Raw genomic sequence first — 22,188 nt, 5'->3', positions numbered from 1 at the left:
ATTAATTTTATAATTTTCCTGTATGTTGATCTACAAATTACACATTTCTTTAATTATTAATTAACCAATGAAATGTTAGTAATTTCATATGCTGTTAATATTAAACATTTATTTTATTAACATCCAATAAGTTATTTAATCTCCTTATTTGTACTTTAAGATTTTTTTAGTCCTAGCTTAACATTTAAAAAATGAATGTTATCCCTAAATTTATGAGATTCTATGACACGGAGACATTGGAAAGCAATGAAGATAAAGAAAATTTTAACCCAGTTGTAAAACAATACAGTCCAGTTAAAAATATCATTAAGAAAAGAAATACGGTTCTTAAAGAGCTTACTGAACGTAACAGACATAAAGGTAATTTAGAAGTTAAAAGTAAAAAAGATGAAAGTGAAATTGGTTTTTTATTTAATAATATGGATCTTATTAACCGAAAGAGCAGATTTGGGAGGGAAATGTAATAAATAAACAATGTAAATTAAAATACTTTATGTATGATTTTATATGTTTTTAACTGAAGACTGTTTTACACACCTTATAATTAAATGCATAAAATTACTGGAGCTTTAAAATTTAGCATTCTTATTGTGCAAGGTAATAAGAAGATCTTTGAATTTATGTAGGAATAGTAAATGTACAACATACATGAATTAAAGATAATATATTTACTTTCTTCTTTCTTTATGTTGTATATTTTAAAATAATGTTTTATTTTAACGATTTTTTAGTCATTTTTTTTTCTATATTTATTACATGACGTAAGGAGCTTTTTCTCACAGTGCTTATCAAACAAAAGCTTTGTAAGTTTTAGATAATTAATAAGAATCAGAAAATAAATAAAAGACTTATATTAACACAATAAGATTTACAGCCTTAGAAGATATATAAAATAATACATAATCTTATTTAATACTTATATTGCTTCTTTGAATTTTTCTTATGTGTTTTAATAAACCCATTATCATCTGCAATTACACTGTTTTTTGACTCAAGAATTATCAAATTAACAAGTTTTTCACAATCTTCAATTTTTAGATTAGTTAAAAATCCTACAAGATTTACTGCTGTCTCCCTGTTCTTACCGTATAATTTTTTTATTAATAAATCGATGTTAATATTAATTTTTTTAAGAAGTAAAAATTCTGTGCATTTGCAAAATCTTGTCCTCTCTTTTACTAAAAACGTATTATTTTCTGTATTATTTTGCATAGAAGATGGTTTATCTTCAATTTGTAAATTTTCTAATTTATCGTTTATTTCTTTAAAAAATTCATCAGTTTTTTCTGATTCAAGAAAATCAGGAATAGAGCATAAAATCTGGAAATCTACAAAATCTTTGTCATAATCTCGCTTCATGTATGCATCTGTAAATTTATTATTATCAATAAACTGCTTCATCTCTGATTTTGTATAAGGTCCCAATATATCATTATTACTTGTTTTTACTAGCCATCTATCCTCTTTTTGAGATGTTAATGTATTTTTATTTTTCTGTGATCGTAAAAGTGGAGCAATAATTTTTCTCTTGAATACTAAAAACTTTTCATCGGGAGTAAAAGGTGTTAAGGTCTTAATTGTATGAGGTTCTTCATTCATAATATGCAAATTAGGATTCCATATTTTCGGTTTAAGAGATTTAACAGTAAGTATTTTGTGAAGATCTTTCATTGCAAGGGTAAAGACTAAAAATGATAAAAAGAGAAATTTATCAAAATGGCTTATTTGGTTGTAAAAATATCACAGGGATGGTAAAATATTTTGATTGTAATGATTTAATTTAAACTTGAGAATAAAGTAAAATAGATAAACAAGATTTTATTTTTGCATTATACAAAAATAAAAATACAGCAACTTCTCCAATTTAAAAATTAATATAAAATTTTATGCCATTAAACTGCGAAAGATAAAATAAATTGGAAGTAAAAAATAAGCATAAATTTAAAATAAAAAGTGGGAACAAAAAAAAGAAAGTTAGCATAAATTGATAAAAAATCAAAAAAGTTTATTTTATAATTTAACAAAAATAAATACAAGATTTAATATAAAAATGGATTATCATCATCACCTCCTTGCGGCTTAAAGTGATCTGGATCAGGATCTTTTTTATTTTTTAGAGGGAAAATATCTGTTTTATCAATTCCTTTATCACTTTCTTCTTCTTCTAAAAAATCTTTTGGATTAAAAATAGCACCTCGTTTCTGTCTATGAAATTTTCTTCCTATTGCAGGATTCAAGTCATCTTCACCTACATATCCAAAGCTGCCTATTTTTTTAGAACATTCGCCTTTATTTTTAGCAAATTCTACAGGCTTTTTTTCCACAGCAGGATATAAAAGATCAAGCTTATTACTAATTTCATCCATTGTATACATATTTAAAGGAGTAAGTAGTAAAGTTTTCTTATCTTTATGCAACATATATGAGTTATCATCTACTTTTACAATTTTATAATGTTGTTTCATTTTTTGAATATACTCTTCGAAATTCATATTAAGGGCAAAACTAAAGAGTTAGTATTTATAATGCAAAAAATGCAATTTTTCTAGTAAATAACTTAAAATGTATTTTTTTACACCCATAATGAAACTTCAGTCAAAATGGGTAATATGGCAAAATACCAGTGAAGATTCAGATGTTAAAAGTTGGGCAGATGATCTAAAAAATGTAGGAGAATTTACACAAATAGAGGAATTTAAATTCTTTGCAGATGAATTAAAAGAAAAAAAGTTAGATAAACTACTGTCACTAAAAATTTTTAAAAGTGGGATAAAACCAATGTGGGAAGATCCTAGAAACATGAATGGTGGCAGGTTGGTTATTGATATACCTACTGCTTCTGGATATAATCCTGAAGAAGTTTTTCTATTGACAGTAGCCTTTTGTATATCTAATACTGCTGCTGGAATATGTGGATGTGTTGTGATGAGTAAGCATGAGTTTATTAAGATATCATTATGGATTGAAAACGAACAATACCACGATGATATAATGGCTAAATGGAAGGATGTTCTTGTGCGTTATGATCTAAATATTTATTTTTTGCTGCATAAAAAAGGTATTGATGGAAATAAAGGAAGGAAAACTTGGAATAAGAAGAAAGCATATTTTTAATGACAGCATAGAATAGTATCTAATAATAAAACTTTTTACAAACTAATGTTAACAAGTTTAATTATATTATTGCAATGAAAAGATTAATTTTAACTTTATTTTTAATTAATGTTTTATTTGTGATTTAATTTCTTTTAAAGAAAGAAATACCCTTAAAATTTCTTAATTATCATTAATTAATGTAGACGTGTAATTTCTTTACTTGCAGTACTTTTTTAGCGTTATGATATGTAAGATCATATTTTTTATTTTTGGTAGAATAAAGAATTATTGATTTTTTATGACACAATTATTTTTTTTAATTCTTTCTCTTAAATTAAATCTACAAATATTTGCATTTTTAAAAGTATAACTCTGATATATTTTACATTTAATTTGACCAGATTAAATATTTTAATTAAGCTTAATCAATATTAGAAATGATATTTTGGACTTTTTTAATTCTCACTTTACAAATTGACTATTATGTAAATTTAATTATCAGATTATTCTTTATATATTTTTATTCTACTTTCCGTAAAATACATTAAATTTTATAGTATTTACCTCAAATTATGACTATTAACATACAAATTTGTTATATCTATCCTTTTCTCAAGCCTTTTTTATTTATAAATTAATGTTGACATGACTCAATATTTAGAATATAAATTGTTTATCCTTGAATAAACAAATGTCTAATAAAAGAATAACAACAGAACTACAAAAACTCTTTAATGCTAAATATGATGTAGACTTTAAGAATAGTACTAATACTGAATTCGATATAATTATTAATGGACCAGAAGATTCACCATTTTCAGGTGCACAATACAAAGTTCATTTTCTTATACCTGATGACTATCCTTACAGAAGTCCATCCATAGGATTTGTAACACGAATATACCATCCAAATGTCGATGAAACCAGTGGATCAATATGTTTAGATGTTCTTAATCAAGTTTGGTCACCAATGTACGATCTTTTCAATATTGTAGAAATTTTTTTACCACAACTTCTTGCATATCCGAATCCTAGTGATCCACTAAACTGTGAGGCAGGGTCACTTTACTTAAACAATTATGAAAAATATGTCAAGAAAGTGGTTGAATACAAAATACGATATGGAATACCTCTAAAAAAAGAAAATCTTGTTGTAGAAGAAGAAACAAGTATAAGTTCATTGGAAGACCTGGATTTATAAATGAAAATACAGCAATAAAAACATATTAGATATAAATTTTATAAATAAAAAAATCAAATAAAATTAGAAAAAAAATGTATTATCGTGAATATTGTTTATTTACATTAAACTATAATTAATTTTTTTAACATTTAAATAAAATATATCAAACAATAACAATTTATTTGGAATTTGTTTATATTTTGTTTGATAAAACCTTAAATTAACAATTATATTTAAAAATACAATGCATAAATAACAAAAATAAAATATTATTGTGTTTGTGTAGAAACATACAATTAATCTTGTTTAATTTCTATGCCAAATAACTTCCCAATATTATCATTATCCATTTCCTCGTACAATATTTCTTTAGCCTTAAAAAAAGTTAAGGATGTTAAAAGTGCATCACTTCCTGCTTGATGTTGGATACCATATCTTTTTAAACCCATGTCAGAAGAAATTTCTTGAAGTCCTTTTGTACCATATTTAGAATTTTTGATGCAAAATTTTATATCGTAAAATTCAGGGAATAAAGCTTTGAGAAGATCATAAAAATCATCTTCTTTTTCTGGTAATAAATTACAAGTCAATACTTTTATTAAGTATCCAAAGTCATATGCAGAATGAAAAGATATCCATACAACATATTCATTCATAACCATCCCAGAAGTAGTAAGTAATTCACCAAATTCTTCGATTTCTATTCCATTTTTTTCATGCTCTTTAAAATCAATCTTTGCTTGTGCAAGAAGATCTATGGATTCTTGTGCATACATATCAGTGTCTAAAGAAAAATTAAAATTAAATTGCCATGTATTTACAGGAAGTGGCCTATTTCCTTCGGAATCAGATAATGAAATACCTAATTGAATGATTTTAAGAATATCTACATTACATCTTAATTGTTGATAAGCAAAAGATGATTGTGATTTAAAATTCCCTATAGGTTTGGCTACTACACCTGGGAATTCAGTGTCCATGCTTATATAATTGTATTTATTTATAAGTTTTCTAATGTTTTTCATTTCTTCTTCCAGATTACTTTTCCATACATTTAATATTTGTGAATCTGGCATGGGTAAAAATATTCTGCATAAAATTTCAAATTTTTTCAACCCATAAAATGGTAAGTGAAAAATTTCTAATTTTAGACTGGTGGGCCTCGTAAACATTTAAACAGACAAGTTGCACTCGACTCATGGAAGATAGATAAATCTATAGGTACTTATGCTATTAGAACTCATAGTGGTCCTCATAAAAAAGACTTGTGTATTCCTTTGGCATATGTCTTGCAGTATTTTTTAGAATATGCGCATAATAGGAAGGAAATTCAAATTATTTTGAAATCTAAGAATATTATGATTAATGGTAAAGTAATTGAAAAGAGAAAATTTCCTGTTGGAGTTGGAGATGTTATAAGTGTTGTTAAAACAAACTTACACTACAGAGTACTTTTTGGTGTAGATAAGAGTTTTATATTGCACCAGATTGATGAAGAAGAAAGTAAGTATAAACTTGCAAAAGTATTAAATAAAAAGACTATGTACAATAATGTGCCATACATTTTTACTAATGATGGTGCATGTTTTAAATATTGTAATCCTGCTATTGATATTAATAATACAGTTAAGATTTGTTTAAAGACTAGAACTGTTGTAGATTATGTATCTTTTAGAGAAGGAGGCATAGTTTATGTTTACACGGGAGAAAATACTGGAAGAATAGGGATTATTAAGACTATAAAAGATAAATCACTAATCTGTGAAGATTTCGGATCTAAACAGTTTGAGGCTTCTATTAGCTCTCTGATTGCTATTGGTGATAGTGAAGATAGTCTTCTTATTAGTTTGCCTGAAGAAAAGGGAGTGAGACTTACAGCACTCGAGGAAAGTAATCTTAAATTTGGAGAAATAGTTAACACTGAGGTGGAATCTAATTAAATCATTAATTTAACTTTTTTTATAAGCAAGGAATCTTAGAAAAATGTTTTGTGACAATTCAAAAGATATACAAATGATCAATATTTATGTTACAAAAATAGCATCTTTTTAGCATTGCCATTTCTAATATAAAATAAGTCAAAATAAAAGTATATATAAAAAGTTTGACAGTTGAATTTTAAATATCTAATTTATAAAATACCGTATTAGTTACAACACTGTTAAATTTTTTTAACTAATAAACCGTGTTTTTATATTTATGCATGTTTAAAATATTCTATAGAATTTACATTTAAATATTTTTTTAGCATAAAAAGATTAAGATAATGAAAATTAAATGAAGTGTGTAGTAACTAGAAATTGTATATTGATTATTTTTATGACAATCTTAAATTATTCTTAAAGATTAAAATTAAAAACACTTTATTGTTATTTTGTTTATTTGATATAAAGTCCCTATAAAAATGAGCGACAACATAAAAACTTATGTAAGAGTAAAACCAGGAACAGACAATGCTGAATTTATAATAAAAGGCAACAGTGTTAGAATAAATGATAAACTTATGAAATTTGATAAAGTATTTGTAGAATGTTCACAGAAAGAGTTGTTTGATTCTATATCTGAGGATATATTAGTTTGTTCTGTTCAAGGGTACAACTGTACAATATTTGCTTATGGCCAAACAGGTAGTGGTAAAACTTTTACAATCCAGGGTAAAGAAAATAATCCTGGGCTTGTACAAAGATGTCTGTGTTTTCTATATAATTTAAATATGGAAGTAGAACTATCATTTATAGAAATTTACAATGAAAACATGATTGATCTACTAGATGATAAAAAAATTTTAAATATTAGAGAAGATCCTTTTAAAAGTGTTACGATTGATAATTTAACAATAGTTAAACCAAAAGATTATGAATCATCACTTTTATACTACGAAACGGGAATTAAAACTCGAAAAACTAAAAGCACTGATATGAATTTAGAAAGTAGTAGAAGTCATTCTATATTCACTCTATATATTAAAAATAAAACAAATAATATATGTAAAGAATCAAAGTTGTCATTTGTCGATCTGGCAGGATCTGAGCGTCTTAAAAATTTAGAAATAGAAAATGTTAAAATTAAAGAAACAGCGAATATTAATAAATCCTTATTTTGTTTAGGACAAATTATTTACAAACTAAGTGAAGATAAAAATAAACACATTGGATACAGAGACTCAAAATTGACATTTTTACTTAAGGATTCACTTGGTGGAAATTCAAAATTACGTGTTGTAGGAAATGTTTGTTTAGAACAAAAAAGTGATACGATTAATACATTAAACTTTTTATGCAGACTTAAAATGATAAATAATGTTGCATTTATAAATTCTAATATGTCAGAAAATATACCAGATTTACTTAATCAGCTTAAAACGCTCGATCAAGAAAATCAAAAGTTAAAGACTAAAATTGCATTATTTGAAACAGGTAATCGTAAAATTGAAAGGGAAGGAGTTGATGATTTTAATATAAATATTTTAAAGTTGAAAGAAAGCATGAGAGAAGTTTTACAATATTTTTCAGAGCTTGAAGAACTTAAACAAGAAATTTCATTGTGTGAGTATAACCTCAGACAGAATAAAATATTAGAGTGCGATAAAGCTTACAAGGAGCTTATAGATCAAAGAACAGAAGAATATAAAAAAATGTTTAATTATTAAAAATATATTTAATTTACAACAAATTTTATATAGGCATCTCATCTTCAGCGTATAATTTTTCCAGTAAATATTGATTACTTTTTTTATAAATAATTATATGACTTAATCTAGCCATCCTTCGTAACTCATTATTTCTAGACTTTAAAGCCTCTAGATAATACTTTTCGGCAAATCCAATATATCCAAATAAGTGATATGTTACTCCAATATTATACGATAAATTACACAACTCTTCATGATTACACATAGATGTCAATGCCTTTAATCCTTCTATACCTTTTTTTAACATTTCATTTTTTATATCATTCCTTCTACTTTTATAAGTTATAATTAAAATAATATAATAAGTCATTCTGTCTCTAACACTTCCATCAAGAATAATATTATTAATAATTTTATATGACTTTTTAGCAATATTTTGAATAAAAAAGGTGCCTAATAGTAAATTTAAATCTAATGATTCATAAACAGAGGAATACTTTTTTTTAATTCCAGAAATTAAAACATGATTTCTTTTGAATGTCCTTCTAATATTTCTAACAACACTTCCATAGCTGTTTTTAAAAATGTAATCTGGGAAGAAGTTCAGAAGATAAAAATAAAAATTTGCCCAGCTGTAATCCCTAAACACTCTGAATACTTTTTTAAAACAATTAGAAAGAAGATTAAGGTCATTACAAAAAATTGCGTGTTTTATAGTTAAAAAAACAAATTGCAAAAAAATTTCATATTTTTTCTTAAAAATATTACAATCAAGAGATTTTTTTAAGAGATGAGAAGCATCTTTTAAATTACTTTGAGTAATATTATAAATTATAAATTCCAAAAGAATGGCAGACCATTCATCGATATTTAATCCGTGAAGACTTAACAGGCGTGTATTGGCTTCACAAATTTCTTCATTTGGGTCGACATCGTCCTTGTCAAGTTTTACCTTCTTAATTTTTGTAAAAAAAAATCTATTTTCTAAAAAGTCATTTATAAGTGGGCGTACAACATAATTATATTCATGAAAATTTTCTCTAAAAAGTAACCTGGATTTAGAATAAATATTCCTATTTTCATTACATTTTTCAATAGATGACATAAACTTAAATTTATCATCATTTTGAACATCATTAACAAAATTAATCAAAGATGAAATTGTACGAAATTTGTTAGCCAGATCAATATTCCCCATAATTTTATATATTTCGTATAGTTTACTTTTAATTAAATTATTATCTGGATTGATTTTTAGAGTCTCTTGATAATAAAAAAGTGCATTTATAAAATCTTTTTTTGTAAAATAAAAGTCACCATAACTATTGTATACATATTCTTTTAGTGTGTCTATTTTATTTTCCAAGATATTTAAAACTTCAAGATACTTATCATCCATATTTAACTTAAGAAATATTTCTAAAAGTCCTTTTATGTATTCGATTTCAGTAAAATTTTCCCACTGTGATAAATCCCTAATGAATATATCAATATCTGAATATTTTTCATATAAATCTGTAGATGATAGTAAACTATTTATCTCTAAAGTTTTACTACACTCTTCATTATTGTTTTCATAAATATCAAATATCTCATCTTTACAATTAAGATTTTTTAGAACGGATTCTTTAGCCTCAAAAAGTGCTTCTCTAAATTCTATATCATCAATATTATAATCAGTAAAACTTGACTCAATTTTTTCTGGTGGGTCATTGTTTACTAAAACACACATAATATAAATTATTCTAATATCCCTTGGTAAAATAACCTTTCCTAATAAATATTTTTCTATAAGATTTCTAGTTTTAAATAAATATCCTGTGTCATATTGCAATCTAATTATATTTTGTAAAAAGTCTAGTCCACAATTCGCAGGATATTTTTCAAAATATTTTATAAGATACAATGCACATCTTGCAGTCATAAATTTATGCTTAGTTTCATTTCGTATAATATTAAAAATGTTAAAATCTACACCTTTAAAATAAAAAAGCTCTATTTTTGTTTCTAAAATTTTATACTTTGATTTGAGAATTGTATACAGTTGTAATTTTTCTTCAACCAATTCTTTTGTATTTTGTCTACGTTGCAATATCTGAATAAAATAGATTTTATCAGACAACAAGTTTAATGTTGTACTTAACTCGTATAATTTCTCCCATAGCAAATAATTGGTTTTCATAAGCTGTGAAGCAATAAGAAAGAAATTATATGCTTTCATTAAATCTTTCATTTCTTCAAATACCAATCCTATCATAAAATATGCATTTGCATTTTTTGGTGATTTTATTAAAATTTCTTTAAGTACTGATATGCATGAATTATTATCATTTTTTACAAAGAATTTGTTTGCACTGATCATCATTTGTCTAATTTCTCTAATTTTCTCCTTTTTTTCTTTTTTCGTTAATTCAACACCTTTTGTTTCAATACTATCAAATAATAATTCTCTGTCATTTGTAAAAATTTCTCTTTTATTACAATCTTCAAAACTTTGATTTTTTCTTGGATTAGTTGATTCTTTGTCAGTAAAATCTTGTTCTTGATAAGACATCGAAGGGCTGGAACAGTTGAGTTTTTGAAACAGTTTTACAATAGATTGTCAAAGAGACCAAAGTGTTTATAAACAATACGATTTTTAAACTACCTTCATTTTTATGTATAAATTGAATATGCACATGTTGCATAATTTGTCTATTTTGCCGTTTAACTAGCATCTTAATTTTATGCATAAATAAAGAAAAGCATCTTAATTTTATGCATAAATAAAGAAAAATATCTTTATTTTACGTTCATGTTCATCTTGTGGTATAAATTTTATTTATTTTAATTGAAAGTTTGATAATTAATAGTTATTAAAATTTACGTTTTATAAATCTAAGCTAGAAGGTATCAAGAACACCTTAAAAACAACTTCTACAAAAGCTATTCTATCTTTAAATTAAATTAATAAAGCCAAATGTTGTAATTTAAAAATAAAGATTATCAATAAAGCAAGTTGTTTAATACACTTTAAACTTTTCAAATTAAATTTCTGGATATAAATTTGTATTTAATTTATTTATGTATATTAAGATTAATAAATTATAGAAAATTAAGTTTATTGATAGTTGGTTTGTACATATTTAACTTTTTATTATTTGTTGACAAGTTATTATTATTGTTTACATTTACGATAAATATTTCCGTGAGTAAACAATAAATGATAAATTCAGAGAATCAAAATCTATACGAAAAAGCTAAAAGTATTAATTCTATCGTAAAATTAATTGGTGCACCCAATAATTCTACTCCAGGAGAAGAACCTGAAATGGAAGAATTAAATGCCAATGGTACAGAAACTTTTACACTTGAAGAATTTAGAAGCTTAATAATAGATTGCAGAAAAAAGAATGTGGATTTTATTATTGCAAGGGTTACTACTCCCGATCCAGATGATCAATCAACACTTTTCAATTTTTATTATGCAGCAGCAGAACTGAACAGAGTGTTATTTAGATTTGAGACTGAGAGAAGACTTTTACATAGAATGAGAGTAAGAAACCCATTAAACAATAGTTTTATACTTGGACAAGTATACTATTACAAATTAACACTAGAAGAAATTGATAGATGTTTAGTAGAATATTACTTTAAAGATACAAGTGATGACAGAAAGAAAAAAAAGATTAGATCTTTTTCGGCTGTTTTCAGGTCTAAAAATAGTGAATCTATTGAAACAAACGTACACTCTAAAGACACAGATGACAGTATTATAAACAGCAGCTTAACATTAGATTTGGAAAATGAGATATCACATAAAGATTTATTAGATAAGCACCAAAGTAATGTTTCATTACAAGAAATTCCAAGCGATAAAAAAATTGTTTATTACGCTAAATTTTTCGCGACTGATGATGATTTTTTGATGCAAAATGAGGTGCGTGATTATTTCAGACGCAACACGCTCGATGAAGACGACGACTTTTTATTCGAAATTGACAGGGGACAGAATGACTTTTTTGCTCTTCTTGAATCGGGATCAGAAGAAGAAAATGATGAGATTGTCAGTTGGAAAAGAGTTTTAACTGCACATGTAAGCATGTTAATAACATTACTTGGTATATGCCTGTTAATAGGTACAGGACCGATAATAATACTTATTGCTCTTCCTATAGCTTTAATTTTCTTACTTTCATTTATTGCTTCTATTTTTTATATCTTATTTTGTAGAAGAAGTACATTTGATACGTTAGCAGTGCAAAGTATCGAACAAGTGTGATAATAAATATATTAGGAAATTTATTTTTTAAAAAATTACTTAAATATTTTTGTATAATTAATGTATCTAATTTATTGTTTTTTTTAAAAAATTACTTAAATATCTTTCTGTAAATTTATACGTCTAAATTATTGTTTTTTTGTAAAAATTACTTAAATATCTTCCTGTAAATTAATGTATCTAATTTATTATTTTTTTATAAAAAATTATAATTGATAAATTACTTATTCAATTCTGTTTATTTCTCTTTTACACAAAATTTTCATAAATTTGTAAATAAAAACAATAAATTTTATTATTTTACTTTTATACATAAAAACTATATAAATTAAGTGTAATAAATTTTTATTAAAACTACAATGTATTAATTAGTTTACTTTTGAATTCACAATAAATTTTCTATAATCGAGTATATAAGTCAAATTGAACAAAAAATAAATAATCATTAAAATAACACCTAAATCTTTACTCAGCTTCTGACTCTTCATCGCGTAATTGAAATTGGTAACTGCTATACAAATTGCGGCAAAAGATATGCTAATCTTATTCCCATTATATTTTACTAAATAATAACGCTTTGATATTAACTTTTCTATTGGATTAAAACACAAAGATGTCAAAATAATAGAATTATAAATTGAACACACCGCCATAGTAGAATTGTTTTTTCTAGAGTGGTAGTACAAATTTAAAAGTTCAGGTAGTCCGATTAGTAATGGAGTTATTACTGTATTTATGTAATTTATATTTATATTATTACATATTTTAGAATCTATTAGTATTTTAAATCTATCAGTAAAAATAACAGTGTAAAACATTATTGATAATAACCCGTAAATATAATTTACTATCTGAAGATGTTGCTTTTTGGAAGATTTCATTAAAATTACACCGAAAAGTAAAGATAAGAAAAGTGCAATAATTTTTTCTCTAGGTCCTATTAAAGGCTTAAAGTATAAAATAAATACACTAGCATTAATAGCGGGAGATATAAGAGTTTGTACACTAGTATACAAACTCTGCTTGTGTAAATTATCTAAATTGAGAATCAATAAATCATAAATGTGTCTTGTTACATATTCGTTAATTTTTTTAAGAATCCAATATGGCATATTAAGTAAGACAACAGGTTCTGTGCGCCTATATAATTGTCTCAATCGTAAAGTATAAAAAAAATAAAAAGCAAATGTTATTGCAGCGAAATTTCTATGAACTTGTGTATAAGTTTCTTCGTTGATATAAAGGCTTTGAATTAGAAGACCACCTGTTAATGCGAATAAATCTTTTGTAAAACTTTCGAAATGCACAAAAGATTTTGATTGTGTAAAAACAATTATTATTCCTATTCCTAGAGACATGTAAGAAGTAGTAAATCCATTTACAAAAGTATCTTGTCCATACAAATCAGTAAATATTAAAAAATAAATCCTAGGAATGTTTGCAATAATGGAGTAAAATAATGCTTTTCTGTACACATTTGTAATATTACAATAAACAGAAATATGTTCAGTAATTTTAACATAGTATTGTGTTATTAATGTAGAAAACATAACAATATTTACCAATGTATAAAATAAAAGTGTGGCTATGTATTTCTTAAGTGATAACTCTTTAAGGTCAAGTAAATTAATCATGGGGCATAGAAAAAATGAATAATAAACCAAAAATAAAAAATAAACAAACATTAAAAAATTATTTATTTTTTTTACTTTTCTTTTGTTTATTTTTCTTCCTCGCCACCAAGTTTAACTTATTTTCAATAATTTCTCCTTTTTTTGTGGTAATGAATTCTGGTACTTTTTCTGTCGACATGCGTTGGACAGGTTTTACAGAAGAATTTTTTATTCTGCTTTTAATGATAGTATCTCTAAGTCCTTCTATCAAATTTTTCTTGCCATACATTTTGTTAATTTTAAATCTGCCACTTCTAAAATAATCCCTAGGATGTCTTTTATCTATTTCTGCTGTACAATCAATTTCTAAATACTTAAGCGCATTAGTAATTTCTAAAAAAGTAGGTGAAGAGACGCATAAATTTTTATGATATTTCCGTCCTTCTGAAATTTTTTTATTTGCATCAAAGTATACAGGATATAGAACATAGAAATTATTAAAAGTCTCCATAAGGGTAAAAATAAATAAAAATTATTTAATGAGATAAAACTTGAGTAGTATCGAACATGCCGATAAATTTATCATTTTCCGCAATCTCTTCCTCAGTCATTCTAGAACTATATTCTGGGCAATATTTAGCTTCATTAAGAATGGCTTGTACCTCTTCAGATAAGTATAAATCTTTGAAGCTGTCAGTAGTACATAACTTCTTGGGTAATGTAAATTTCTTTAAAAGTTTTGATTCACTATTAAATTTACCAAACATACTTTCTAATTTTTTAAAAGAACTTTCAGTCCATAAAATAAGCCTACCAGCATGACCTCCAGGTGCTAGTTCGTAAATATTCAATTTATTGATATTTAACTGATCCACACCAGGAATATTTCTAAAAGCTTTTAATTCAACAGGACTATCATGAATAAGTAAAAGACCTTTTCTCATTCTATACCTTCTATTTCTCATTTTACCTTTTGTACCACGCAAAGATTTGCTATTTTTAACTTTCTCTACTTCTTCTGCTAAATTAAAATTCTTAATAACTTCAAAGGCATCTTTAGTTTTTACTAATTCTTTAATTTTATCACTGACTACTAGCGGAATATTTTTGACATTTTCAATTCGATGTCCTCTAGCTTCAATAAAAGAAGGCCTGGCTGATGCAGCAATAGACATAGCAATTGCTATTCTTCTAGTATTAAGAGGTATCTTTCTACACCATCTTCTCATAGTGGTAGTAGGATGTGCCATTCTACCCTTCCTACAGAAATTAGCGAAAGCACCCTGTCCAGATCTTCTTGAACCACCTCCACCAATTCTAGGACATCTCGCAATAGCTCTTCCAGTTCCCCAAGAAACAGCAGAATGTTGCATACCAGCATCGGGAGACACAGCATAAGGTTGTCTCAAATTTAATCTCTCAAGAGAATGAACCTGTTCAATAATATCAGATCTAATATCCACTGAAAATACATCTGGCACATCGATAGTAGACTTTATGGTAGTTCCGTCTAATTCATAGCAATTAGTTTTATTTTCCATTTGACCCTTCTTTTGAAAATTTTTTTATAAATTTTCTAAAAATAAATAATTTTTAAGTGCATAAAAACAGTAAGAAGGAATTTTATAATTATTGTAAGAAATAATAGTTTTATGAAACATGAAACAAAAATAAAAATTACAAATAAAAAAAATTTAAAAACAACAAATAATGAATTCAAGAGATACAGTTCAATGTTACACTTATAAAATGGTAGTATTAGGATATTACAGTGTAGGAAAAAGTAGCCTTGTTTTGAAATATGCTAAGAATGAGTTTAATCCAAATGAAGAAAGTACTATTGGTGCATCTTTTATTACTAAGACGATGACAACAAAAGATGCTTGTGTCAAATTTGAAATTTGGGATACTGCAGGCCAGGAAAGATACAATAGTCTTATACCAATGTACTACAGAGGAGCACAGATAGGTCTTATAGTTTATGACATAACAAGCAGAGAAAGCTTTGATGTGGCAAAAAGGTGGGTAGAAGAGCTAAAATTTGAGAAAACAAAAGACTTTTTAAAAGTCTTGGTGGCTAATAAAATCGACCTAAATGAAGATAGAAAGGTCACATTTGAGGAAGGACGTGATTATGCAATACAACAAAATTTATTGTTTGTAGAAGCAAGTGCAAAAGATGGAACCAATGTTAGCAAAATTTTTGAGCTAGTAGCGAACAAAATTCCAAAAGAAGCACCAAAACCAAAGAAAAAAGGACTAAAATTGAGTGATTCTTTTATGAAATATTTTTGCTGTTAGTTGATTAAAAGGTCCAGTTTTCTCTATTTATCCATTTTTTTAATATTTTATATGTTTTTAATTCCTGATATTTTAAAATAAACTCTTTAGTATCTAACAACTCTCCAAAAAGTGGTTCTATTGGTAATTTTTCTATAAAATTAATTAAATAATGTTGGCTTAATTGTTGACCACCTTTTGAAGCAAATATATTTGTTATATGACCACAGCAGTTACATTTATATCCACTTAAATTTTCTATAATACCCAAGATTTTAATATTATTAATTTTACAAAAATCTATAGCTTTTACTGTATCACTTAATGCTACATTCTGTGATGTAGTAACAATTAAGCTATAAATATTTTTATCTATTAAAAAACCATGTTCTTCACTAACGCCGGGAGGTGTATCAATTATTACAAAATCGAAGTCATCTATTGAATCATAAAACAAATTTAATAAACTAAGCTTTTTTGGGCCTCTCCAAATAACAGCATCATCCGGTTTTATCATCGAACCCATTGATAAAACATACAAATTATTTGTAATTTGAATTGGTGTTAGGCCTTTTTTGGCTTTTTTTACTTCTCCCTTTCCATTTAAAGATGAAAAGCAGCTTGGTCCACACAAATCAAAATCAAGTAATAAACATTTGTGTTTTTCGCTAAGTATGGTTGATAGTAGTATAGAAATGCTAGATTTACCAACACCACCCTTTCCACTCATAACAGCAATCTTTTGTGGAATTCTTTCCATGGGATACTAAAATATTTTTTTTTACAATTTGATTGTACATTATGTTCTTGTTGATGCTAGACAGCCTGTTATTTGTTATTAAATTTATTGTTATAAATATTTTATTGTAAAATATGATGTCTTAGATAATTATTTATAAATATGCTGCTATAGAAAAATTATTTGACTATGATGTCATAAACAATTGTTTTTATATTACGCCTTTTTAAATTTTGCATGAAGTTTACCAACCAAAGCCAATCTTTTATTAGCATTGCGTCAGTAAAGTAAAAATAATGTGGACAAAAATTTAAGTAAATCTTAGAGTATAAAAATTTACAAAATATGTTATTATATACTAGTATTACCTTATAAAATTATTTTTAGCATAATGTTAAATAAATAACAAATTTTAAATTGTGTTTTAAAAAAATAAAAATAAAGATCTTTTAAAATTATTTTTTTACAACACTAAAAAAAGACATCAAGTGAAATTTGCTTTCATTTTACTAGCATAAAATAAATGATAATTGTCACTATACTTCAGCAGTGTGAAGAACGAAAAAAATCAGAATTACCATTGATCATTTTTATAAAATATGAATGAAGCATTAAGAAAATAAAAAACATCATAATATTTTTTACAAAAAAAATAATAAGTACTATTTATTAAAGTTAATTTCTAATAATTCTCTTCTAAATTACAAGATCTTAAATCTACATTCTGTATAAAAACAACCTCCTTGTGTTTATTTTTCCTACCTTTTTTATTTCGATATCTACTTTTTTTGATAATTGGAAATAGTTGATCTAAGTTATGATAATCTGGTTCAATTTCTTCATCAAGAATTCTAATCTTTTTTTCTCTTTTCTTTTCAGTTTTAATGTGATTTATAAAAAGTTTATCTATATATTTAACTGTAATGTTTTTGTAACCAGCATTTAGTTTTGTATTTTTCTTTAGTAACGTATCATAATTATCCTTGTTTATTTTTTTAACATTAGATAAATTCTTATTAATTTCTTGAAGAGGGAATACTTCGTTTATGTTGTTTTTTATTCTTTTAACTGGTTCTATATTTTCATTTGTATGTCTAGAATGCTTTTTAGAAATTTTAGAGAATGTAAATTCAACGTTTTTAGGCTGATTATCATTTTTTTTGGATAAAAGATCAATGTTAATAAATTTAGGATTTTTACATGTTTCAGTTATTCTTTTTAAATTAGTATTTCTCAACTTACTAACATTGGAAACATTTTTAGACATAAAAGAAAGATCTTTTTTTTCATCTATTTCTTTGTCAAAAAAATCATACTCAATCATCTGTAAAGGAGACAATTTATAATTTATAGTTGGTTTTTTCCTTTTTCTTGTATTTTCATCAGAAACGTCATTAAAAAATAATTTTTCTTTTTTATTAATACCATCATTAATGCTTCTAACTATATTACAAGAATTATTTTTAATCAAAAAATTTGATTTATAAATATTACTATCAAAATACTTCTTTAGTATACAGTTAGGATCTGAATGTAAAATATCGATTGAATTTGTTTTTGTTAAATTTTTATATTTCGTATCAAACATAAACAAATTAAACATGCAGGATGCTTCAATTTTGCATAAAATTAAACTATTGACAATTAACAATTCTAAACATCTACAAATGTTTTCGGATTTTTTGTTAGAATAAACCAAACATAGAACATTAGTATTACAAACTCTAAATACAGATTGATAAAATAACAATAAGAATAACTTCCTTAAGAAATGCTTTTTTTTAAAAAGAAAGAAATGTACATCTCTAGAAGTGTAAAACTTAAATTCGCATATTCTTTTATATTCTAGCTTATTTTTTAAGGTATAAAAAAAGTACCCTTTTTTTTCTTTACTGAAAATAATAATATCTCTTTTTAGCTTTATCTTATTTAGAAGAGAATACTTTTTGTTTTTTAAATAAATAATAATTTCTCTTTTTGTTGGAGTTCCTGTAAAAATAATATCCATACCCTTAAATTTGTTTATTTTTTAAAATCTAAAACTATTAAACACTATATATTACTTTCATTATTCTTCAAAATTATCATTAAAAAATTTGTATATTTTAAATCCGGTATCTTGTCCAAGATTTCTTTGAAGTGTTATTCTATTACTAGTGACTAATTGTTTTAGATTTTTATAATGTTTAACAACCTTTCTTAGATTGAACTGATTAACACCGGGTATTGAAAGTAATATTTCTTGTAAAATTGGATTGATTTCAACATTCATTTTTACAACGTCATCTTCTAAATTTTTCTTTTGCATTTTTCTGAAAATTTTAGTAGTAAAAAATGTTGAATCAGACCATAAAACCTTAATAGATGGAAAAGTAATTAAAAAGAAGCAGAATTTAGATATTAAAGAATTCCTAAAGGTATCTGCATTATGATTATAAAAATCTGAAAGACAGGGCCGACTACTAAATTCTAACAATAAAATTGCTTTCGTGTAATGATATGTAAGTATCCTAATTTGTGAATACAACCTACCTGCATTCATCGAAGATATAAAGTCACCAATACTCTTTCTTTCTATACATATATTTTCATTTATCAAATAGTCTCCTATTTGCAAAGTGGCAATTATAATGTTATTACCCGCTTTATAAAGAAAAAAAGGTAATTCTGCTCTTAATTCTCTCGAGTCAACAACAATGTCATATGTACAATCATCTTCATCTGAGATTTCGTCTTCTAAAATATTTCTATTTATGTCAGAAAGTATTGGTAAATTACCACGTTTTTGAATTAATTGTTCAAAATAAGATATTTCTTTTCTTAAAGAAAGAAGATTATTTTGTTCTTCAAGAGAATCCCTAAATTGGAATGAATGCACTACAATATTTGCTTTAGTTCCTATGTATTCACATTTTCTAATTGAAGCCAAATCTTTGTCATATAAAAAAAAATTATAACTTTTAGCAACATCTATAAAAATAATATCATTATTAACTTTAAAATCCGACACATCCTCTTCTTCACTATTATTGTCTATGTAAAAAGTATAAAACTCATCAATACTCTTACTTAAATTAAGATTCTTATTCATCTTAATAAATCTACTATTCAGGTCATCGTCAGAAAATAATAGATTTGAATTAACAAACTGCTTTTTTGTCAAGAGTTTAACATTCTTTAATAAATTACTATTGAACAAATTAACAATATTTTCAACATCATTTAGAACAGTCATCGAAGAAAAAACTACAAAACAACTCTCATTCTCAAGTAGTATCAATTCTCTGATTAATCTTCTAAATTTAAGATTAAAAAATGGTTTTTTTAGTTCTTCTAAAAAATCCAAATCTTGTGTATCAAATGTTATATTCTGATTATTTATAACACTATCAAATTCACATTTATGCTCTTCTTGTTTTTTTATTTTTTTATGCTTGAAAAAATATTTAAGATTTTTAAAGACCTCCTTTTGTTCGAAAGAAACAAACTGTTCATTTTCTGCAAAAAATAAATCTATTTTGTCAATTAAAATTTTCGTATAATTACTATTAAGCCATGTACTTTCTTTACCACACTCAATTTGTTTAGATATCAATTTAATGCACTCTGTATAAAATTTAGATAAATTGCAAGAATACAACAAAATTAATAAAAATTTAATATCTAATATATCAAAAACCTGTTTTGATAAATATATATTAGACAATAAAACAAGTTCATAGTCAACATCAAGTTTATAATATTTTATTAGTTCTTTTAAAATTTCTATTAAAATCATTTGCAGTTCAATCATTTCATCAGGCATTTTAAATTCATGCTGCAAAAATTTTATATCATTTTTAAATGATTTTTGAATTTCTTCATGAAATCTAGGATACAAAATAAAATTATTACATCTGAATGTATTGGCGTATTTCTCTAAACTGCCAATCCCACATGCAAATGGTATACAATTTGATGAAAAGGCTTTTATAAGACCGTGTGCATTTTTACGTCTAAAAACATTCAAAATAAAAGCTTCTAAAGAATTTTCACGTATTCTATCAGCATTATTGATTATTATAGCAGAAATAATTTCTATATTTATATTATTCTCTAAAAAATCAGTAAGTAAAATTCTACTACTGCAAACAAATACACCACCTTTCAAATACATTTTTTTTCGAGCTTGTTTATCACAATTTTTCAATATTCTTAAATATTCGTGAGAAAAAGGAAGTGAAAGCTCATCAAAGTTAAGTAAAAACGCAAATGAATATTTATTCAAATACATCAAAATATTAATGTTGATTAGTGTATTTAAATGAATTCCATGCCCACTGACCAAAATAAATGATTCAGATTTTGTATCTTCTAATATTTTTAATTCATAATCTAACATTAAAGGGTACATCGATATTTCATTTTTAACCCACATGAGCTGTAATAAAGAAAACATGCAGAATATAACATTAAATGACAACGAAAAATGGAATTTTTTAGATACAACAGAAATAATTGATTTAAAAGAAACTTTGTTTAGTGGGCAAATTTTTAATTTTCATAAAACCGATTTAGAAGAGTTTACTGGTACAATTTATTTTTTTGTGATATCATTCAAACAAGTTAATCAGAAAGTGCTGTATAAAATTTTGCATACAAAAATTAATAGTGAAGAATTAATATTATTTTTTATAAAAAAATTTTTTAATTTAAATTTAAGTTATAAAGACATTTTAAAAGACATAGATGTAACAGGGCTTAGGTTAATTACTAATTCACTTATCCCGACAATATTTTCATTCATATGTTCTGCCAATAACAATGTTAAACGAATTACTAAAATGGTCAATTATATGTACAGTAAAGGAGAGTTTGCATGTTCTTATAAGAAAATTAATTTCTTTTACTTTCCTGACATTTCTATGCTTTTAGATTGTGAACATGATTTTAAAGAAAATGGATTTGGATATAGAGCTCGATACATATGCAAAACCGCCGATTTGTTAAAAAATGATAAATTGTTTGCAGAAATTAATAAATATGATGTAGATATATTACAATTTAAAAAGGTTAAGAACAATTTAAATATAAATTTAATAAAAAATTTATTAATAAAATTACCAGGTATCGGATTCAAAGTAAGAGATTGTATATGCTTAATGAGTTTGGAATGTTTTGAAATAGTTCCTATAGATACACACATTTTAAAGTACGCCAGACATATATTTAATCTAGAAAATAATGTGCTACTTACTAAAATAAGTTACAATAAAATACAAAGCAAATTTATTGAAAAATTTGGTAAATATGCTGGTATTTATCAGCTATTTATCTTTAAAAAATATTTAGAAAAAAAAATCATTAATTAGTCCTATTTTAATTTAATAGAAATAAACTGTTAAA

General features: G+C 25.1%; 18 protein-coding genes across 18 annotated transcripts; 8 read left to right on the top strand and 10 right to left on the bottom strand.

Moving 5' to 3' along the window:
• Window positions 1-212: 212 nt before the first annotated feature.
• AAJ76_200041896 (hypothetical protein) lies at window positions 213-464 on the top strand (the record flags this gene model as incomplete). Its single annotated transcript, XM_024474495.1, has 1 exon — window positions 213-464. The coding sequence occupies one exon, from the start codon at window positions 213-215 to the stop codon at window positions 462-464; it is 252 nt and encodes an 83-aa protein (XP_024332264.1).
• Window positions 465-909: 445 nt separating this feature from the next.
• AAJ76_200040438 (hypothetical protein) lies at window positions 910-1,671 on the bottom strand (the record flags this gene model as incomplete). The annotated part of the gene is made up of 1 exon (XM_024474494.1): window positions 910-1,671. The coding sequence occupies one exon, from the start codon at window positions 1,669-1,671 to the stop codon at window positions 910-912; it is 762 nt and encodes a 253-aa protein (XP_024332263.1).
• A 368-nt stretch (window positions 1,672-2,039) lies between these two features.
• On the bottom strand, window positions 2,040-2,492 carry AAJ76_200039617 (hypothetical protein; the record flags this gene model as incomplete). Its single annotated transcript, XM_024474493.1, has 1 exon — window positions 2,040-2,492. One exon carries the CDS (start codon window positions 2,490-2,492, stop codon window positions 2,040-2,042), a length of 453 nt encoding a protein of 150 aa, XP_024332262.1.
• Window positions 2,493-2,583: 91 nt separating this feature from the next.
• Window positions 2,584-3,114, top strand: AAJ76_200039525 (eukaryotic translation initiation factor 4e; the record flags this gene model as incomplete). Its single annotated transcript, XM_024474492.1, has 1 exon — window positions 2,584-3,114. The coding sequence occupies one exon, from the start codon at window positions 2,584-2,586 to the stop codon at window positions 3,112-3,114; it is 531 nt and encodes a 176-aa protein (XP_024332261.1).
• Window positions 3,115-3,787: 673 nt separating this feature from the next.
• Window positions 3,788-4,297, top strand: AAJ76_200038321 (ubiquitin-conjugating enzyme e2; the record flags this gene model as incomplete). Its single annotated transcript, XM_024474491.1, has 1 exon — window positions 3,788-4,297. The coding sequence occupies one exon, from the start codon at window positions 3,788-3,790 to the stop codon at window positions 4,295-4,297; it is 510 nt and encodes a 169-aa protein (XP_024332260.1).
• Window positions 4,298-4,575: 278 nt separating this feature from the next.
• AAJ76_200036754 (mrna deadenylase subunit) lies at window positions 4,576-5,355 on the bottom strand (the record flags this gene model as incomplete). Its single annotated transcript, XM_024474490.1, has 1 exon — window positions 4,576-5,355. One exon carries the CDS (start codon window positions 5,353-5,355, stop codon window positions 4,576-4,578), a length of 780 nt encoding a protein of 259 aa, XP_024332259.1.
• Window positions 5,356-5,402: 47 nt separating this feature from the next.
• AAJ76_200036678 (40s ribosomal protein s4) lies at window positions 5,403-6,219 on the top strand (the record flags this gene model as incomplete). Its single annotated transcript, XM_024474489.1, has 2 exons — window positions 5,403-5,405; window positions 5,431-6,219. 2 exons carry the CDS (start codon window positions 5,403-5,405, stop codon window positions 6,217-6,219), a joined length of 792 nt encoding a protein of 263 aa, XP_024332258.1.
• A 464-nt stretch (window positions 6,220-6,683) lies between these two features.
• Window positions 6,684-7,928, top strand: AAJ76_200035425 (kinesin-like protein; the record flags this gene model as incomplete). The annotated part of the gene is made up of 1 exon (XM_024474488.1): window positions 6,684-7,928. One exon carries the CDS (start codon window positions 6,684-6,686, stop codon window positions 7,926-7,928), a length of 1,245 nt encoding a protein of 414 aa, XP_024332257.1.
• Window positions 7,929-7,953: 25 nt separating this feature from the next.
• On the bottom strand, window positions 7,954-10,464 carry AAJ76_200031645 (transcription factor tau-like protein (tfiiic-like protein); the record flags this gene model as incomplete). Its single annotated transcript, XM_024474487.1, has 1 exon — window positions 7,954-10,464. One exon carries the CDS (start codon window positions 10,462-10,464, stop codon window positions 7,954-7,956), a length of 2,511 nt encoding a protein of 836 aa, XP_024332256.1.
• A 648-nt stretch (window positions 10,465-11,112) lies between these two features.
• On the top strand, window positions 11,113-12,171 carry AAJ76_200030996 (golgi protein; the record flags this gene model as incomplete). The annotated part of the gene is made up of 1 exon (XM_024474486.1): window positions 11,113-12,171. The coding sequence occupies one exon, from the start codon at window positions 11,113-11,115 to the stop codon at window positions 12,169-12,171; it is 1,059 nt and encodes a 352-aa protein (XP_024332255.1).
• Window positions 12,172-12,539: 368 nt separating this feature from the next.
• AAJ76_200028253 (signal recognition particle sec65) lies at window positions 12,540-13,856 on the bottom strand (the record flags this gene model as incomplete). The annotated part of the gene is made up of 1 exon (XM_024474485.1): window positions 12,540-13,856. The coding sequence occupies one exon, from the start codon at window positions 13,854-13,856 to the stop codon at window positions 12,540-12,542; it is 1,317 nt and encodes a 438-aa protein (XP_024332254.1).
• A 7-nt stretch (window positions 13,857-13,863) lies between these two features.
• Window positions 13,864-14,295, bottom strand: AAJ76_200027814 (signal recognition particle protein srp19; the record flags this gene model as incomplete). The annotated part of the gene is made up of 1 exon (XM_024474484.1): window positions 13,864-14,295. The coding sequence occupies one exon, from the start codon at window positions 14,293-14,295 to the stop codon at window positions 13,864-13,866; it is 432 nt and encodes a 143-aa protein (XP_024332253.1).
• A 25-nt stretch (window positions 14,296-14,320) lies between these two features.
• On the bottom strand, window positions 14,321-15,325 carry AAJ76_200026784 (60s ribosomal protein l4; the record flags this gene model as incomplete). Its single annotated transcript, XM_024474483.1, has 1 exon — window positions 14,321-15,325. The coding sequence occupies one exon, from the start codon at window positions 15,323-15,325 to the stop codon at window positions 14,321-14,323; it is 1,005 nt and encodes a 334-aa protein (XP_024332252.1).
• A 169-nt stretch (window positions 15,326-15,494) lies between these two features.
• AAJ76_200026614 (rab5-like gtpase) lies at window positions 15,495-16,085 on the top strand (the record flags this gene model as incomplete). The annotated part of the gene is made up of 1 exon (XM_024474482.1): window positions 15,495-16,085. The coding sequence occupies one exon, from the start codon at window positions 15,495-15,497 to the stop codon at window positions 16,083-16,085; it is 591 nt and encodes a 196-aa protein (XP_024332251.1).
• A 4-nt stretch (window positions 16,086-16,089) lies between these two features.
• On the bottom strand, window positions 16,090-16,824 carry AAJ76_200025285 (nucleotide binding protein 2 (nbp 2); the record flags this gene model as incomplete). Its single annotated transcript, XM_024474481.1, has 1 exon — window positions 16,090-16,824. One exon carries the CDS (start codon window positions 16,822-16,824, stop codon window positions 16,090-16,092), a length of 735 nt encoding a protein of 244 aa, XP_024332250.1.
• A 661-nt stretch (window positions 16,825-17,485) lies between these two features.
• AAJ76_200023298 (hypothetical protein) lies at window positions 17,486-18,811 on the bottom strand (the record flags this gene model as incomplete). The annotated part of the gene is made up of 1 exon (XM_024474478.1): window positions 17,486-18,811. One exon carries the CDS (start codon window positions 18,809-18,811, stop codon window positions 17,486-17,488), a length of 1,326 nt encoding a protein of 441 aa, XP_024332249.1.
• Window positions 18,812-18,871: 60 nt separating this feature from the next.
• Window positions 18,872-21,196, bottom strand: AAJ76_200020913 (rad1-like dna repair protein; the record flags this gene model as incomplete). The annotated part of the gene is made up of 1 exon (XM_024474477.1): window positions 18,872-21,196. The coding sequence occupies one exon, from the start codon at window positions 21,194-21,196 to the stop codon at window positions 18,872-18,874; it is 2,325 nt and encodes a 774-aa protein (XP_024332248.1).
• A 43-nt stretch (window positions 21,197-21,239) lies between these two features.
• On the top strand, window positions 21,240-22,154 carry AAJ76_200020869 (8-oxoguanine dna glycosylase; the record flags this gene model as incomplete). The annotated part of the gene is made up of 1 exon (XM_024474476.1): window positions 21,240-22,154. One exon carries the CDS (start codon window positions 21,240-21,242, stop codon window positions 22,152-22,154), a length of 915 nt encoding a protein of 304 aa, XP_024332247.1.
• Between the last annotated feature and the right edge of the window lie 34 nt (window positions 22,155-22,188).

Source organism: Vairimorpha ceranae, assembly GCF_000988165.1.
Source record: "Vairimorpha ceranae strain PA08 1199 chromosome Unknown NODE_2, whole genome shotgun sequence".
NCBI lineage: Eukaryota > Fungi > Microsporidia > Nosematidae > Vairimorpha > Vairimorpha ceranae.
This window is presented reverse-complemented; position numbering and strand designations above follow the sequence as displayed.